At 37.2% G+C, this 19,121-nt stretch overlaps 3 protein-coding genes across 5 annotated transcripts; 1 reads left to right on the forward strand and 2 right to left on the reverse strand.

Moving 5' to 3' along the window:
- Positions 1-1,047: 1,047 nt before the first annotated feature.
- LOC119082841 (bacillopeptidase F-like) lies at positions 1,048-12,510 on the forward strand. Of its 2 annotated transcripts, XM_037192499.1 has the most exons (3): positions 1,048-2,485; positions 5,666-5,671; positions 12,501-12,510. In XM_037192499.1, the coding sequence occupies exon 1, from the start codon at positions 1,076-1,078 to the stop codon at positions 2,483-2,485; it is 1,410 nt and encodes a 469-aa protein (XP_037048394.1). In that variant the 5' UTR covers positions 1,048-1,075; the 3' UTR covers positions 5,666-5,671; positions 12,501-12,510. The 2 variants fall into 2 exon arrangements, with proteins under 2 accessions (XP_037048394.1, XP_037048395.1); XM_037192500.1 differs by lacking the exons at positions 5,666-5,671; positions 12,501-12,510 and adding an exon at positions 9,134-9,145.
- On the reverse strand, positions 3,837-5,331 carry LOC119082842. Its single transcript, XM_037192501.1, has 3 exons — positions 5,115-5,331; positions 4,617-4,769; positions 3,837-4,549 (listed from the first exon to the last, which is right to left on the reverse strand). The coding sequence occupies exons 1-3, from the start codon at positions 5,121-5,123 to the stop codon at positions 3,926-3,928; spliced, it is 786 nt and encodes a 261-aa protein (XP_037048396.1). The 5' UTR covers positions 5,124-5,331; the 3' UTR covers positions 3,837-3,925.
- On the reverse strand, positions 7,138-19,093 carry LOC119082840 (organic cation transporter protein-like). 2 transcript variants are annotated; one of them, XM_037192497.1, is made up of 7 exons: positions 18,858-19,092; positions 18,373-18,763; positions 9,859-9,990; positions 9,564-9,796; positions 9,361-9,504; positions 8,514-9,303; positions 7,138-8,450 (listed from the first exon to the last, which is right to left on the reverse strand). In XM_037192497.1, exons 2-7 carry the CDS (start codon positions 18,391-18,393, stop codon positions 8,226-8,228), a joined length of 1,545 nt encoding a protein of 514 aa, XP_037048392.1. In that variant the 5' UTR covers positions 18,394-18,763; positions 18,858-19,092; the 3' UTR covers positions 7,138-8,225. The 2 variants fall into 2 exon arrangements, with proteins under 2 accessions (XP_037048392.1, XP_037048393.1); XM_037192498.1 differs by having other exon boundaries at positions 9,859-9,983; positions 18,372-19,093.
- Positions 19,094-19,121: the final 28 nt, after the last annotated feature.

The raw sequence follows: 19,121 nt of genomic DNA on the forward strand, positions 1-19,121 counted from the left end.
ACGATGTACTTATTTTGGTCGTGAAATGTTACCCAAATGGCATGAAACATCAGTGAAGTGAATTTACAACGGATGTGTTGTGGTTTGTGTCCTTTCATTTGAAACGAAATCTCTTAACATTTGTCGTTCGTACACTGTGATCAAATGAATTCAAACATGGGCAAATTGCCGGCATTGGACCTCTGGATCTTCGCATGGCGCTTTGAAGATGAAGTCCATCGATCGCTCTTACAACCCAGATGTCGATTTTGTTGTTAAAAAATTGTCTGCGGATAGAAATCATTTCGAATTCAGTGGACCATTTGATGAATCGATATGCCAGCGTCGATAGTTCAAGAACAAAGATTTTCCGATGTTGAATCGTCCTGCCACCGACCTAACAGAACATTTTCATAGAAACGGATTTACATACAAACGGATGTTGTGCTAAAAGAAATCCTGTACGAGTCGGGGGTTGCAAGCAACCACAGTACAGACAGTATTTGCTATGTTGCCGAGAACATCAAACCGCTGATATTAATCAGAATTTTCGATGAAAAGTCGAACGAAAAGTCATGACTGTGCCAGATTCGCTCCTTAGAGGTGAATCTGGCACATCATCAATTTGTATGGTTTGCCAAATTACCCCCACGCCGTCATTAGAAAGGTAATCACATAAGTTTTTGATTGCTTATGAGCGCTTAGCGCAACCTCTTTGTATTGTTTTGCTTATGTTAAATAAACAAGGAAAGGGACTAGCACAAAGGATTATGGATCCAGGTGCTGTCGCAGTTCTCGGGTTCGGGATCCCCAAAATCCAAATCTAATCTAATCTAATACGGATTTCGTAGCGTTACATGCAATTAATTGGAAAAGAATACACGACGAAATCTAAAATATTTGAGACCAAATTAAGAATGTTATCTTTTGGATTTTCCGTCGCCTATTCTTTGTAAGTAATCACAGATCTGTTTCATTGATTTGTTGAGGTACTTGAAAAGATTTTTTTTATGTGGAAAAATGAATGAACGAAAAAGTGTATTTAAAGCGCGTATTCCAACGTTTTAATCATAATAGAAACGAGAGTTGTACGAGCATGAAGTTCCAAATCGCTTTGGCTGTCTTCGGACTTGCTTGCCTTGCGCTTGCCAACCCAATCGCAAGAGTAGAGGAAAAAATCTACCAAGATCTTGAACAATCAGATCTCATCAATGTTATGGTTACGTTCCGCAGAGCAGAAACCAAGGCTGCATGGGACCGTTTCTATTCGTTGAGACTTACTACCCGTGAAGCTATTTTGGAAACTCAACATGCCATCCTTAAGGATCACGCTGACGTCATCCAAGCCGATGTTACCGCATTATTGGAGAAAACTGCACTTGCTGGCAAGAGACACTATCTCGAGCAACTCTGGATCACAACCGAATTGATTGTTCGCGATGTCGACAGAGAAACCGTTGAACTGTTGAGAAACCACCCAGACGTTGAGTCCTTGGTTGCTGAACAATTCATTCAATTGGAAGAGACCGAAGAAGGAGAAAGCTTTGACCTAAGAGACTACAACAACACTATTCAAAACGAGTGGGGAATCGTGAATGTTCAAGCTCCAGCTGCATGGGCTAGAGGATTCAATGGAGCAGGTCAGGTTATTGGTAACATTGACACTGGAGTACGTGCCACTCACGTTTTATTGGCCTCAAGATATCGTGGTAATCAACCCGGAGAAAATCACGATTACAACTGGCGTGCACCAACTGGTAGCGCTGCAGTACCCTCAGACACCAACGGACACGGAACTCACTGCATTGGAACTCACTCTGGTACTGGAGGCATTGGTGTTGCACCAGGATCACTTTTCACAGCTTGTCGTGGTTGCGCTACTGCTGCTTGCTCCACTTTCGATCTTAACGGTTGCGGTAATTTCATGGCCTGCCCAACAAACACAGCTGGCGGTGCTGCTCAATGTGCTAGAGCTCCACATCTAGTAAGCAACAGTTGGGGTGGTGGTGGCGGTCAAACATGGTACAATCCAATTCTGACTGCATGGAGAAACGCTGGCATTGCTGGTATCTTTGCCCAAGGTAACTCTGGAACTGCATGCAACACTGCTGGATCACCAGCAGATCAACCTCTTGCTTTCGGCGTTGGATCAATCACAAGCACAAATACACTTTCAACATTCTCCAGTGTTGGTCCAGGCCCAGCTGGCGCAATCAAGCCCAATGTTGCTGCTCCAGGTACAAGCGTTGCATCTGCTTCCCATTTAGCCGATACTGGACTTCGAACTTTGTCCGGAACCAGTATGGCTTGCCCACATGCTGCTGGAGCTTATGCTGTTGCCAGACAATCTACTCCTGGTGCTGGTGTTGTTGCTATTCAAAACCGTATTCAGAGCTCAGCTTTGGCTCACGTATCCGGAGGCAGAACTTGCGCTGGAGTACCAGAAGGAAGCCGACCAAATCACCACGTTGGACATGGACGTATCAATGTTAATGGTGCTGCTTAAGTCTATCTACGTTTTTGATTCAATAAATTTTTAATTTTCAATTCAACAAATTTTACACCGAATTGACATTTTTGCTTCCTGTTCCCTTCTATTTTGAATTTTGTCAATTGATGTGAATTGGGTCGAGTTAATTTCAAATTAGTGATATAATGTAAGTGATGCAGTAGCTGACCACTCAGGTCTGATCAATATCTTTGCAGTGTTTTGATGAGATTAAGCTTTTATTTCAACAGAATTTAATTTGATCTGTTCTTATTTTAATGAACATCACAAGTATTATTCCCTTAAGTCATGGGCTTACGGCAGAAAATACCGAAAAATTGTGTAACAAATTTTTCTGAGCGCCGCGCCGGATAACTTGAGTAATTTCGAACTGATTTCGATGACTTTTTTAAGTACGTGGGATTGCATTTCTGAGGCTAAATTCGAAGATTCTGTATCTGGGACCTAGGTTACGGAAGTTATTCCAGAAAAACAGGATTTTACAGTGTTGATAACTTGATAATTTTCAATTTGACTAACAATTGTCAAATTGATATTGAAGATTATAAATAAAGAGACAACACGAATTACTTATTCATTTGACACGTAGCTGTGAATTGAGGTCAATTAAACTTTATTGCAACGATACACAACTCTGTTGTCGAGTCGCAATATGCTATTAAAACACTTGACAAGTAATTCACAGGAGGAAAAATTTTCTCTTTTCTACAAATTTAGAACTACTATGGAGACGAATGTTGTTGTGAAATTAATGAAACCACCATCGTCAATTCGAGCGAATTTGAATGCAGACTATCAGTTTATCAATGAAGTTTTCGTATATAAAACGGTTTTCACAACATTTTTGGAAAAGTTCCAGTCAAAATTTAAAACTGTGCTTCCCACAACCATATTTAGCAGAATCCAGTAAATATCCAGCCTTGAGTGATATGACGGAAACCATGACGGAATTTAAACAACAAATGTTTCACCTTGGGACATCGAAGTACTTTGACCGTCGCGGAGTTCACACTAATGATCGAAGCGATTTCAGAGAACCAAGTTATTTTCTCCGATAAAATTACCGCCAAGTGTTCGGTACAATATCTTTACACGTCATTAAGTTCAACATACGATTGGCTATTTGTGATATATTACCAGTTGTGTCTAAACGGTATCTTCAGTTGTTAAGATAACTATACGTGTTGTTTCGGCGCAGTAAACATAATTTTGAGCTTAGCTGTCGAAAGGTTTGGTGTGATTTTAATTTAAAAAAAATCTTAATTGCGACCTTTTATGTCAGGGTCAAACTACGGAATTTCGGCAGTACATACGAAACTTTGTTAAATATGTCATCATAGGGCTACACCAATCACTTTACTTCATATTTTATTTGGTATACTTTTGAATACAGTTTAGTATAACAGGGAAATACAAAATACAAAATTGCTAATAATGCTAACCGGTTAAAAATTTCGTTATCCAATTACGAAACTGTGCTCCATACAGCGACACTTCATTCTTTCTCACCTTCTCGTCAGCGACCGCCTCATTAGGACGTTTCTCTAAATTTAAGTTTTTTGAATCTCTAGTATCTTCATTCTCAACTTTCTTTTCGCTTTCAGCATCTTCTCTGGTGACGTATTCCCGTTCTCCATAAAATCTATCTTCAATAGGCTGATCGTACACGTAATCGTCAGTTATTGGTTCTTCCTTCAACTCTTCATCGTTGTCTTCAAAATCGTCTTCGTGAACTTCGTCGTGCGGAATTTCAGTTTCGCTGGCGATACCCTCGTCTACTTTCTCATCACCAGATAGAATTTCTATTGTTTTAGTTGTTTCCACAGTTTCCGGCTTCACAAGGCCCACATCATTATCAATCAACAATGGTGACCGCAGGAAGTGTTCACTGATCGATTGAAGAATTCCACTCGGAAATGCAGCTTTATAGATATCACCCAGTGTTATTGCATCCAACCCTTCAACGAGAATGTCGAATTCCGGAACATTTGACAATGTTCGAAGAATTTTCTCGGCCGATACGCGTGTGATTAATTCTTTAACAGCGGTTTGACCATCGATCTGTGTAGATAAAATGGATGAACATTAAAATCAGGTTACGATGCCCTAACATCTTCAATGTCATTACCTTAAAACTCTTAATTTTAACTACTTGTTGGGTAGAAGCCTTAAATGGAATTATAATAATGGCATTGCCATCATCATTGTCGAACGGGGCTGCATCGACTTTCCGTTGAGATTGGTATGTGAATGTTAAAAAGTAGAGAGCGATGACGAATTTCTGAAAAATAAAAGCAAAAATTTCGTACAGAAAGAAACAAAAGTTTCGCGGACTGACTTTATAACGAACTAAAAAACATCTGTTATTGTCAAGAGCGGAAAACATTAGATACGGATTCCGGGTAATTTTGTCTTATACAGCAAAATCTATGAAACAACTAATGAAGTAAAAGATTTTGTGTAAGCACAAGATCAAAAGAAGTTACAGATTCTATGATCAATTAAGGTAACACATTCAGGAATAACTTTGTCAATCGAAACCAATATCCTGCACTTTCACTCTTAGTTGATCACTTCATTCACATTAAAAATCGCACAAAGTTAGAGAATTGTCAAGTCCGCATACCTTAGACATTATCTTAGCGCAGTATTATTATCACAGCCGAATTATCAAAATAAATTGCAGTCAAGGTGTAGTTCAGTGGTTGGTTTGTTGCATAATATTTAACGTATACTGAGAGCTGGTACGTATAGTTTCGACCATTTATATAATCTTCGGTGCAGCGATTACGGCTCATTTGTAAATAAGGTTTTACAGCATAACGGAACTTGTACGAATTTTGCTAAATTAGATAATAATTATCGTTCTGATGGTATGAACATAATTATCACTTCAATTGTAGAGTGCGAACCGTTTCTTATACAGTCCATTCCGATGGACTTCTTTTACCTGCTACACTGCCAATTTATTGAATAATTGGATAATAATTATGCGTTCGATGTAACGGCGATAATACCGTCGTTAAATGCATTTTATTGTTTCGTGTACGCATTTCCTCTCGCATTACAATAAATTGTTCATCCGTGCGGCGTGAATAACCTTATTTTCTCCACTCAAATGCGGATGCGATGATAGCGTTTTGTTGACGCTCTCTCTCCAATGACAGTTCAGATGAGAACATTGTTATTTTCTCAATTCTTGTTGTTCCCATAGAGTGAACGAGAGCTTTTAGCCCCGTACAAAGTACAAAGGGGCTCATAGGATTACGATGCCGTGTGTAATTGATGGAATTCGAAGCAGACGGTAAGGACAAAGTGTTTGCCTATGTTCATAGATTACGAATCCGCAATAAAGATTTTGTCTGTCCGTCACGTAGATATCTTAAGTAAATCAAATCCGATTTTTAAAAAAAATTTCCCCTGAAAGATAGTCGAAATAGTGAGGCTAAGTTCGAAGATGAGCATATTCGTGTAGGCCTTTCGTGAGTTAGGGCCGCCTAAGTGTTTTAAGGTCTTTTGGGGATATCTATGGGAAAATAACCTATGGAAATGTAACACGGCAAATGATAGGTATTGTGAATACCAATCCAGGAAAAAGAAGTTTTTTAAAATCGGGTGAGTGGACCGTGAGTTAGGGCCTTAGAAGTGAAAGGTTACTCGGTCCTATGTGTATTTTGCATATAACACGAGTAGGGATGGTAGACGTTCAAAATTATCGATAATATCAATCGAATGAAATTATTGATAATCGATTAATCATATCGGAATATATCGATAAATATCGGATTTTCGGACCGAAATATCGATATATCGAATTATCGATATCTTGATAATTATCAAAATATCAATAATTATCGATTATCGATATTTTTTGATAATTTTCGATAAAAAAAGTCGATAATTATCGATAATCATTATCATTATCGCCCATGCCTCTCGAGTGAATTTCATTCGTTCTTCTTTTTGTTTTATTTGGAAGGTAATCGAACACCGAATAGAATGTGGTTGAATTTTTTTTTTGCGAGACAACAAGATATGCGAATGACACTTTGACAATTTACAGAAGTATAATGTTTGTTTATATATCCTAGGTGAATAATTTTTTCGGGGAATCACACCGCGTATGCGATAATAGTAGATTATTCACCTCTGTCCACATGTTTATTTAGACACTTGAGGAGTTATTATCTACCTAGGTGAAATAATAGCAGTGAAAAAGTGATATTATTTCGCCGTCGGTAGATAAAATAGCGTATTCACCTCTGTCCAAATATTTATTTAGACACTTGGGGTTAACTCCCCAAGTGTCTGAATAAACATGTGGACAGAGGTGAACAATCTACTATAATTTTTAAGAACATCGCTTTTGTACATACAATAGTAGCTATTCACCAGACAGCAGGCAAAACCGCATATTTTTCTACTTTTCCTGTTTTCCTGCATCTTTCGGCTATTCACGCCACGCATGGATGAAAAACTACGTGTTCACCTCGGGAAGAAATAGGAAATTCCAACTAGATCGAAACTTTCACCCTTGTTGGAATTTCCTATTTTCTGCCCTTGGTAAACAAATAATTATTTCCCAACACACTCGAAACAACATTTCCATCTTTTCTTCCCCTCGATGAACAAATAACTATTCAATTTTGTGGTTTAAGTATTTATTAACAAAGTGTAAATTCGATGTACAGAGGTACGTACAGCTAGTCTTTGCGAGCATAAAAAAAAAATCATTTTGTTGGGAGGTGACATTACACTAATTTCCTAATTAAATTTTATTGCATCAGTGGTCGGTATGTTAACATAACTGTTTCGGATAAAGCATAGATTGGATTATGGATTTACTTGCTTGCAATGTGCAAATGTGTCAGTACTGCTGTTCTTGGAAGTGGTTATTTCGTTACAGCCAACTACATGATCAGCGATAAGAGCAACAAAATATCCTTTCACAGAGGGCGAACGATATTTCTATCGGATCTGTTACTTCTTTACTTAACTCAAATTCTCAAGAGATTCAGTTTCGATCTTCTACTTTATTTCTGTGGACTCGACATGCTTTTTGCTACATAATACGCATTAGTCAGATCTTGTAGTTTATTCCTGAAGACTTTCGATAACAGTTGATAGCCTTCCGCAATAGGTTATATTAACACATTTAACATTTGAAGTATCTGTGTGAAAAATTAGTTTTAGAAGAACTGACAGGTTTTATGATTTTAATGAGCGCTTTTGCTGTTCGTCAAGGCCATGAGAGCGTGTGATATTGAACCACCAAGTGAAATTAGACTTGTCACGTAGAAATTTAGAGATCATTTCTTTGCATTGACCGCTGTGTAAGTACTGTGAAAGCAGTTTATTAAGTGTAGTAGGAAGTAACTCACAACATGTATCAATTGCATGCCTCGGTACCAGTTAATTAATTAGCTTTTGTTTTTTTTTGACTTGATCTCAAATCGATCACGGTATGACCTCCAGCGGAAGCTTCAACAGCTTAAACGATCATACTATTATAGGGTAACGGCACCGATTTAAGCACACAAGACTTATAGTATACGTCCCACGGTTGAACGATATTACTATCGATTTTAAAAATATTCGACGAAACTCGTACAACGATACGACTTCAACATAGAAATTTCCACTGATGCAATTTACGATCTCACTGCAAATGGCTCATTCATACATTTGATTAGGAATAATCCATTCACACGGGCTCTTTCATACACTAAAACATAATTTAATCAACTAAATGTGATGACCTCGTCTCACTATCTTCACGCTGGAACTTTACAGGCGACTTGTTCCCGAAATCCTCTCCATCCTGCAATGTTTCCGGAAGTGGACAACCCAAAGTTTCCGGTAAAAATAGCACTAACAGTGCCCCAACCAAGGGTGCCACGCCAAAAATTACTGGTGGTAGCCAATGAGTGGTTGATGACAGCCCAGCAACGAATGGTGCAATCTTTAAAAAAAAATGTTTCAAGCAATTCAGCAAGAAAAGTTGAATTTAAACATTTGGCACTACCATTGAGCCCACTCTGGCAACCATCGAAGCAGTGCCTACGCCAACGTTACGCACAACTGTTGGAAATAGTTCACCGGCATACAAATATACGGTTGGAAACGAGATGCTCATGCCAATGATTCCCATCGATGCCAACGTTACGATTATTAAACTTTGACTCGGTGGAAGGAATGCAATCAAAATCAACGACAAGCCAGCCAAGCAGTTGGCATAAATCAAAGTTTTCTTTCGGCCGAATCGTTTCATTGTGTAGATGCACAAAATCGTGCCTGGCAATTCCAGTGCAGCCGATATTGCAACATTAGTGAATATGTCACCGCCAGCGTGACCAACGTATTGAGCAACACCGAAAAAGGTGAGACCGCAAACGAACCAGTTGAAGCATATGTAAATGGTTTTCGCTCGCATATTAGGCGTACGAAATAGATCCAAAATGTTGCCCTTCGAATTGTGGTCATCGGCATCCGTTGACAATTTCTTTAGGGCCAGCAAGTCCTTATGTATATTCTCAACGGGAAGCTTATTCGCTCGAGCAGCTTTTTCTAACTGTTTGGACGCCTCTTCGACACGACCGGCGGCAAATAGCCATCTCGGTGATTCAGGGACCAACCAGTAATAAGAAATTAGCACGACTGACGGTATCGACAAGGCAAATTGTAGATTGTGCCAGTCACGGATAAAATAAGCAAAACCGGCCAAAGTTAAATGGCCCAAATTGAAAGGTATTTGATAGAGGACCAAGATCAATTCACGCCATCTCACTCCAGTTATTTCCATTACCAAAACGAAACTGTAAGGAAAAATGGATGAGAGCCTTATCTAATGTGCGTGGTTGTGTGATTCAAACCTTGTTGTCATCGTTCCTCCAGTAGCTACCGCTGTGATAAATCTACAAAGGCAGAATAGCCAAAACCATGGACTAACTGACGTGCAAACTCCACTGATTAGTTGAATGAATACGGCAGCCACTAGCGGTGACCGACGACCGAATCTAAAAGAATTAAACATTTTGCTAGAAGCTCGTCTCGTTAACAAACTTAATATACTTACTTATCCGATAGTGTTCCGAATAAGAAGCTGCCAATTAAAATTCCCGACATAAAAACCGTTTGTGAGAAATTAGCCCAGTGTTCCTGTTCACAGACCAAGTTCCACGTTGTCTTAATTGTCTCAGTGAATATTGACCGATCGTAATCGTATTCAACGCATTCGTCCGAACATTTTGCTATCGAATTGTTTGCACAGGTAAAGTTTAATGATGGGGCAAGGAAGATGATGCTCAGCTGAAAGTAAAATTTTCTTGTCAAACTAAAATCATTTCTGCGAGTCAATAGAGTATTCGAACTTGATGCCAAGCAACCGGAAATTTCATCAGAAATATCGTCGAACAGGTGAGGATGTGCCATTTACCGAATGCTCCCATTGCATGTTGAATGGGATCACTTTGTTGTTCTTTTTCATCTTTAGCAGCTGAAAGTATGTAACAGACATGTTTGATCGTTTGGTTTTTAAAATCATAGTGGGTATGGGTACCAAGTGGTACCTTTATTCAACAATGAGAATTAAAGGCTCCACCTGGTATCCATTACTATTAATTCAGACTCAATATTTCAATTCACGCCGTAAGTATGCATACAATTTTAATTCTAACTGTGGATTTACATAGCAACGTAAAAGTGACAGATGCAAAAATTTTCTCATACGGCAACTCGAAATTTCATTCATAATTTTAATTTTATGAATGAAATTTCGGGTTGCAGTATTTAAAAAACATTGCATCTGTCACTTTTACGTTGCTATGTAAATCCACAGTAAGTGATGAAAAAGTGAACCGAAAAATACATTTAAACGCTTCATTTTATGAAAATCACGCTGCGTTAGAAAGACCTCCGCACTTTCCATTTTGAATTTCGACCGCACTTACGGCGTGAATTGTTGATCGCTTACCGTGGATTTACATAGCAACGTAAAAGTGACAGATGCAATGTTTTTTAAATACTGCAACCCGAAATTTCATTCATAAAATTAAAATTATGAATGAAATTTCGAGTTGCCGTATGAGAAAATTTTTGCATCTGTCACTTTTACGTTGCTATGTAAATCCACAGTTACGGTCGGTACATTCCTAACGATAGGGTTTCCCCATTGTTAAATAAAAGCTGCAGCACTCGCACTTGCAATCATTCTCATTTTCACAGAGCTTTGCAAGTAAAATACGTAATTTTTGAGGATTGTTATTTTGCCACGAGGGATGACAAGTCTCCCTCTCGGCAAAATAAATGTCTCCAAACAAGGACGTAATGTACTATTATGTAAGTCTTGGGCCCCTTCTCTTTAAGCTTCGTGTTTTTTTATACAATGATGTCATAAAGGCGCCGAACACGTAAACAACTGAACAGACAATAGAAATAGTTATTTATTTACCGATGGAAGAAAATAGGAATTCCCAATGTTCATTTCATTTCATTTATTTCAGTTTAAATGTGATTACAAATACAAAAAACATCTGCGTAGCTCTAGTGTGACGAAGTCAATTCGAAAGAGCTACGATTTTGTTTGTGTCCAGAGCGAAGCGAGGGCCGCAATTTCGCTCGAGTCGGAATTTCCTATTTCTTCCAGAAATGAACACAACATTTTTCATGCGTGCATGTTCTGTCTACCGTTTTTCTCCACGAAGCAAAAACATCGGTATGGCGAATCGAAATTTTCGAAAACATAAACAAAGTTCGAATGAGAAAACTTCTATTTTCTCCCCAAGAAGAGAAAGTGCTGCACTTTTCTCACTAGAAATGTCATTCAAAACACAACGCGCGCATGAAAAATGTGATACCGTATGCGTAATAGTGAGCTTCTATTGTTTGCGACTACACTGTTCTATTGACATGTTAGACGTCTTTCTGATTGCTTTGTACTTGGGGATCATTCGTAGTATGTCTCGCGTGACGGCTATTTTCATCTCTTTCTAACACATTCTTAACCGTATCTTACATCCCTTTCGCACGCGTGACATACTTTACGAACGATCCCTTGTAATCTTGAAGTGTCATACATTAATTAGACACCGTTTTTATGAATGACCACGTACGTTGGCTCTTTGCTTAACTTCTTCAACTTAACAATGGTTATGTTTGTTAATATACTAGTTGAAGTATAGCATACGTAACGAAGAAATTTTTCACGCAAAAACATTTGGCATTTCATTGAGAAAAGACAAACATCTTTGATTAAAAATGAAAATAATGCAGTTATTCAACACTATACGAGTGTTCAACACAAATAAAAAAATTTAAACAGACGAGAATGTCAATTTTTTACAAATTCATTTTTAATTTATTCAAATCTTACTCGAGTTTGTTGACATTTTTTTTCTGATTTTTTTTACCGAAACGTGACTTTTATTATCATTTTAATATTATGGAACTGTGCTAATGTTCAGATAATATATGTTAATGGCTGTCTATGTGCAAATATGGTTGTTGCTCATCAGGCCCGAACCGGTCATAGGGGCAGATCCCAATCGGCTGCTTGCTTTTTTATATGCACTTCGGGCCGGTAAAAATATTTTGACTGTCGATCCAGAGATCGCCAGATCGGTTGTAAGGTAGCCAGGCCGGCCCGGTTGCTCATATTCGTAGTCGAATATTTTTAGAAAACCCAAAGACGATTTTACGGTAAAAGCGTGTTCTCTATTTCGTTCCACTCGAAGGTTGAAAGTCTAGGCACTCTCACAAAAATTGAATAGCAAATAAAATAGAGGACATACAACCGAGGATCTAAAATCTTCTTATTTTAAGATGTGTTATCGCACAATAGTTAATAGTTGTCTTCATTCATACATTTAGCCAAGAGATCAATTAACACTTAACTTTTCTTAGAAAGTATTTGCATACTTCTAGGCGTGGTCAAAAAGTAACATTAACTGTTATTGGCCGTAAAAGGCTGTTAGTGAGGTATCTAAACAAATCAAATTTTGCCTATGTCAAACAGAGTAGGTTTTACTCTGATCGAATGACCTTGAAGCGGTGTGAAAGACACAGGGTACACGGTTGCTAGGAATCTCGCGCCGCGTCATTCACAATAATTCACATTTTGACACATTTTGTATTAGGAAGATGTCACTTTGTGAATTATTTTGAATGACGCGGCGCGAGATTCCTTAACACCGTAAAATAACTTTCATGTTCTCTAATAAGAGGTCTAGGAATTGAAGAAGGAATTCTTGGTATAACTTTGGCTGTTAGCAGGCAAACGTAATTAAGTAACTTGTTGATTTATCGACGTAGAGTCAATGCAATTGCTAAACAGCAATCTGAACACCAGTTATTTTCAGCTGATTTGATAAGAAATTTCAACAGTTTGCTTTGTATATTTTAATATTTATGTGATAAAACGACAAGAGGAACGTGTTTCCCATTAAAACAACATTTTTGTGGTGTCTGAATACCGATGTCGTTGTTAGCAGACACTGTGATACCATGAAGTGATTATTACGTGATACTGAAATGACCTGACAAGTCTCAAGGTCATTTAGCAAAATACCTACTCTGATTTTTACACCAATCATCGTTTTGTTAAATAGACGAAGTAGGTACAGTGTGCTTAAAAAATTTGGAAATATGTGTAAGTTAGTACATGCAAACAATAGAACACACTGCACATAAATTTAAATGAAGCACTACGGAATGACTTAAACAATAGAATTGAGTAATGAAACATTTTATAAAACGCAATCATATCTCTTTCTTCTTGTTATTATTGAATCTGTTGCTGCTTTTTATAAAACAAATTTCCACCAGATCGATCTTTTACTTCATTCGATTTAACATTCATTTTGCTATTTTGGCCATTAGATACATGTTATTGCCTTTATTATTATGTTGTAGCTATCGATAACAGATGACGTTGATGACGTAGTTCGTTATGAGAAAAGTAAACATCAGATCAAGTTCAAGGTTATTCGAAATGTCAAAAATAATCCACAGAGTCCCATACCTGAAAATATGAGCAGGCACTTTGTTCCAAAGTTCTGAAAGAACAGGCTAAGACAACCACGGAGGCGGGTGACACCAAATTTTATAAACGCACTCACTACAGATAGTTTGAGAAATCAACTTCAAGAAACTATTTTTTTTGGAAAATTCAGAATTTTGTTTTTGTTAAGTTGCATTTTTCATATAAATTTCGCAGTCGTTCACGCAATTTGTGTGTTATCTTAGTGATCAACTCAGGGGTGTCCTAACCTGTTGTTTCAGAACCTTGCTTTCTTCACATTTCAAAATAGAAACAAATGGTTGAATGGTTTTCATGAATTTCTTGTAAAAAAATGAGCCACTTACGCCATTCAAAAAACAGTTTTGATTGAAGCAAATTCATGCTGAAAGTTCACTCAAATCGGTCTACTGACCACGCCCATCAAAAATTTGTTCTGTGACCCCCCTCGACTTTCTTTTGTGAACATTTTCTCCGAAGAGGCCAAAACTCTACGATTCCATCTTGTCGCCGTCAATCGATAGGTATTTCCAGTGAACTGTCAGAAAAAACAGTTTTTTCCTATTTGCGGCCGCTCACAGGCTTCTGACAGCTCCCAAATGTGTTTTATTGGAAGCGCAGGCCTTTAGACTCATTTCACGCCAATCAATCCATTAATTTTACGCGAAATGACAGTCATTTTTCGTTTGAAAAATTCCGACTTTGAAGCCACCTAGCGGCCAAGCGACGCATAAATTTTTTTTTGACTCACATTTGCTAAATCAGCATCCAAAGCACTACTGAAATCAATGATAAAATCATTAGGTCCGAGGTACGGCCTCAGTCCTAGCCTATAGGTCCGAACTCGACTTTTTCCCATCTCGCCACCATAAAAAACACTCCTACCTACTTTTTAGATTTTTGCAAAGGACTATCGTTTTTTAATTGTTGGAAAGTCATGTATTAAGAGCGCAGCGCCAAGGTACATAAATATAAGAAGAAAAAAAATGTTCAGATTGACAATATAATTTCGACAAGCCCATACCAGCAATGTATTTGCAATAAAATATAGCGACTCAGTTGCAAAACTGTTAACTTTATGACTTTACATTACAGACGGCTGTCATCTGTTATCGACAAAGACAGCAAGAATAAACGACAATCTCTGACTGCTAAGGTCTTATGTAGCAAAAATCATGTTCAAAACAAATGAAGTAAAAAATTTCTGAAACCAATCTCTATAAATCTTCGATCAAATGAAGTAATAGTTTGAATAGTAAAACTGTTAATATGCTTCCCAGTCAGCTGGGAAAGGAAAATTGGATCCAGTTCGGTTAATTTTTATTTAGCATTCACAACGGATTCCGTCAACAGGTTTCATGAGGAATTTGTTTTTAGAAAAATGTCAAGGTTCCATCAGTCTGGCCACTATTCTGATATATATTGACAGTAACTAGAAAGCAAAATTCCACTCATTCGACAAGTCAAGTCATCGAATATCTAACAATTAGGAATGTGTCTAAAGGCATTTTGACAATACAGGGTGGGTACCTGCGTGACCTCCCCATCTTTACAGCCTTGGATTTTTTTATAAGACGCTCAGAAATCCCAAACTAACTGCGACTGCTTCTGACTGGACCATCTTTCGGTATCTAAATACGGTACATTTGAGCATGGCATTTATGAATTGTCAATTAAAGCACGGATTATTTCGATGCTTGTTCATTTGCGAACGGAAAATTTCGATATTGTACTTTTGCGCACTGACAGGCAGTTTTTTTTAATTGGGAATATGCTCTCACGGTGAGGCTTAAAATTTTTAAATAAACGTGTAAGTTAACATCCATTTTTTTTTCATAAGTGAGTTGGGTCCATCTATTTTCAAGACGACATTACAAATAAATGTCTTTCTTATATCTATCAAACATTTAAAGTGTTTGTTTTTCTTAAAAATAGATAATTACTCTAGATAGCTCTAGATTTGCGAGTAGAGCAACCTCAATGCAAAACTTTTTCATCAATAATTCTTGTAAAGCACAAAGAATGGCATATTTGGTATCGTTGTAAAGCTGAGACTCTAAGGTACCATATAAGCAACCAAATTGACGGGAAATACTCATACCAGTAAGGTATTGAAGCGTCCAAAGTTCACCGAGGGTAGCCTAAAAGTGCAATTTCTGAAAATGTAACAGAAAACTTCGATTCAAAAGGGTTCGCAAAACTTGTCTGGGATCATCATTCAAAGGCTTCCCCGGTTGCTTTGTAAAGGAGATATCAGTCTTTTAAAATGGTGAAATTTTTACTTTTAGCTACTATTGCTCGATGAAGAAATTATCGAGAGCCATAATTTTTACACTGTAAATCTTAGAATTTGTCACTCTACCAATTCCAATGTAAATCTTAAGTCCTCACTGCTTCACAAGCCCTGGCTGACGCTGGTGCTTGTTCTCAGGAACAGCTAAAGGGATTTTGCTAAAACTTGTTTACTTCAACAGCACTTCCCTCCCCCAATTCACTTATGAAAAAAACCTGGATGTTAACTTACACGTTTATTTAAAAATTTTAAGCCTCACCGTGTCTGTGATACCGGTACTTTCGGTATTTCGAGAATAGACTCCGATATTTTCGGCATTTAAAGTTGTCATGAAGCATGATAATCTGTGTTGGTATAGGTTTCTTCCAAGGCCATATGAATGGTCAAATTTCATCCACAGAACCTTAACCTCAATAATATTTCTGTGTAAATCGCGTAGGCGATGTTGCTCGATTTGTATGAAATATCACGTAAGCGACCTTGCTGTGGATGAAATTGTCGTTGTTCGGGTTGTCAACGTTCGTCTTTACAGTTACTTGGAACAAACCTATAAGTTTGTGCAATATCCAGCAACCTAACTACATTCATTACGGTGGTAAAAATTCAACGTACCCTTAGCATTTTACATGTAAAATTAGTCAACAGTGTATGTTTTCAAAAACGAAGGAATAAGGTGGTATTTTGACAGTGCCAAAAGGAATTTTGTTTGCTAGAGAGGGTATTGGTTTCCGTCATTTTAGTTTGAATATTTTTTTTTATTTGTATTTTTATGGTGATTTTGACATTACAAGATAAATGGCGATTTTGCGCACACGATGTGTTGCCGAACTCGTTCGTTCGTACCCCATTCACTACCCTAGTTAGGAAAGTAGCTATTTACTCAATAAAGCATCAAACAACAAGAGTAAATATGCCAGAACAAAGTATTATTTAATACCTTTAAACCCACAGCAAATGAGAAAACCCGTCCCATACAAATTATGATAAGAAAAACTTTTTTTTATAATATTTGGTGACTTGAACAATGACATTTTCTTCTTAGTCTACTCTTTCAAATATATTGTCACGAAAATAAGGTTCAAGAGCTGATTAGAAAAAAGTAACGTGAAGTGTTTCGAATAAAAGTGGCACACTTTGATATGGTTACCAAATACTTAATTTGTTTAATGATAGCAGCGCTATTTCCACAATTACCGAATACTGATTCTGTTTGAATAAATATTAACCAAAGTTAAAATCAGTTACAAATTACTCAAATTCCGACGATTTTTTCCCCTCACATCTGTCTCAGCGCATTTCACCGCAGTAAATTTATTTATGGCACACATAGTTTTATTGGCATCATTGGCATAATAAGCGATGTTCTGTATATTTCATTGGATTTTGTCACTGATTCGGTTGTAAAATTTTAATGGTTTTATTGAGTTGATGAATTATTCTCATGTCTTCTCAATACCGTCGGATGGAGTCAATTAATTTATTGACTCGGAATGGAAACTGTAGTGAACCGTAGAAAAAACCAATTGACTTGTGATGTTATTTATGTATGCAAACGCTATAAGAGCATGAGGTGTCTTGACGGTACCGACAACTGAACGTTAATAGTATATAGAGCTGATAGCGAATATTTTCCTTTTGATTGGTTAAGTTTCGAATATTAATTTCGTTGACGATATTTGCTGGAAATTCGAAGCGAATACTCTCTAATTACCACAATTTCTCATTAATATTTTAGCAAAAAGCAATTCCGACAATATATACATACTGGGTCCCACCTGGTTGGTGGGTCAGATCCCTTGACTGTCTGAACTTAGGATTTATTTCCAAGAAATGTAATTTTGATGACAACAAAATCATGATTAGAAGAAGAACTACTAGAACGGGCTTAATTTCTCATTCTTTTGTTTAATTAATTCTGTTTATTTTCACTGAAAATCTTCGAAACATTCGATACTTCATTTTGTGGTGTACAGATCTGGTTTTATGCTCACCCTAGAGTGTTAGTGTCTATAAAATGCCCCGGTTATAAAATGGCGATTGTATTCAATAAAACTTAAACTTGTGTGAACCTCGCTTCGCTCTGTTTATTCGCTTTTATTAACAAGGCAAAATCGCATGACAAGATAAATAAACTATTGAAATAGGCACAAAGATTGGTTTAGCAATTCGAAATCAACATAATCTATCCTGGAATCTAGCGTCAGGAATTCCATTCTTCAACATTTTCTTTTTAAATCGGTTGAGAATTAGTTCATTTATCGTGTTAACAAAGAGCAGAAAAGTGTTACATTTAACGTTTCTAATAACATTTTCACACGTTTTTAATCATAATGAGGGTGTTACGAACGGTGTACTTTCTGTTGTAAGACCCATGACTTACAGTCGAGGTAATAAGGTACGGGATGCCAATTTATTACATCTCCCTTCATTGACATGTGAACGGAAATCGAACATAATACACTCACACACACACGTGCTTTATTACCATGTCCCAAAACATTCATTTACAAGATCCACAACGTACAAGACAAGTAAAACATTGTTCTGAGTAGAACATTAAATTTGGTTTTACTTACGATTAATGTCCGTGTCCGCCATGAAACTTCACTTCGATTGAATAGCACTGCGTCTCAAATTGTAGAATATTATATATCGTTTCCTAGTGCAGCAGTGCAGTGCTGTTTAATCAATATCCCCTCGGATGCAACGTTGTCTGAACTTTTCAACTTTTTTTATAGAAATTTTAATTTGAAATTCTATGCTAATGTCGAGCTATTAAATCTTAACTTTATTACGAATGGTTGGATCTCAATTTAATTAACTTTTGCACTGCACATACGGACGTGCAATTATATCCAAAAATTTAACGTTCTTTCGATTCAAACGTATTTATCACTGTTACACCTGTAACGCTCAACACTTTTTCCTTTATATGTCCATCAATTTGGACAACATGCACTGGAATGAACTTTGAAAAGATAAAATTTACCAAAAAAAACTAACTCGATAATCAAGTTTTTGTTTTAATCTATACTCTCAAAAGAAAGACACAAAAAAAAAACTTAAGGTCTACGAGGTCGAGTCAAGAGCGCTCCCGAATATAACATACAAATATATCGAATTGTTGAAAGTAAAAGCAGATTCATCAATTACTTTATATGACTACTGCAAAACAGCTTTGCCACGATTAATGGTTATGTGCGCGTATAAATATAGCAGAATGTGTGTTAGTAAGCGCATATAATATGCATATTTTTCGGTTATGATGTAAATTGTGAGTTGATATGAAACACTCGCGTTGCGAGCCGCGTGATTTTATACTAACA

Source organism: Bradysia coprophila, unplaced genomic scaffold (assembly GCF_014529535.1).
Source record: "Bradysia coprophila strain Holo2 unplaced genomic scaffold, BU_Bcop_v1 contig_494, whole genome shotgun sequence".
In the NCBI taxonomy this organism is placed as follows: domain Eukaryota; kingdom Metazoa; phylum Arthropoda; class Insecta; order Diptera; family Sciaridae; genus Bradysia; species Bradysia coprophila.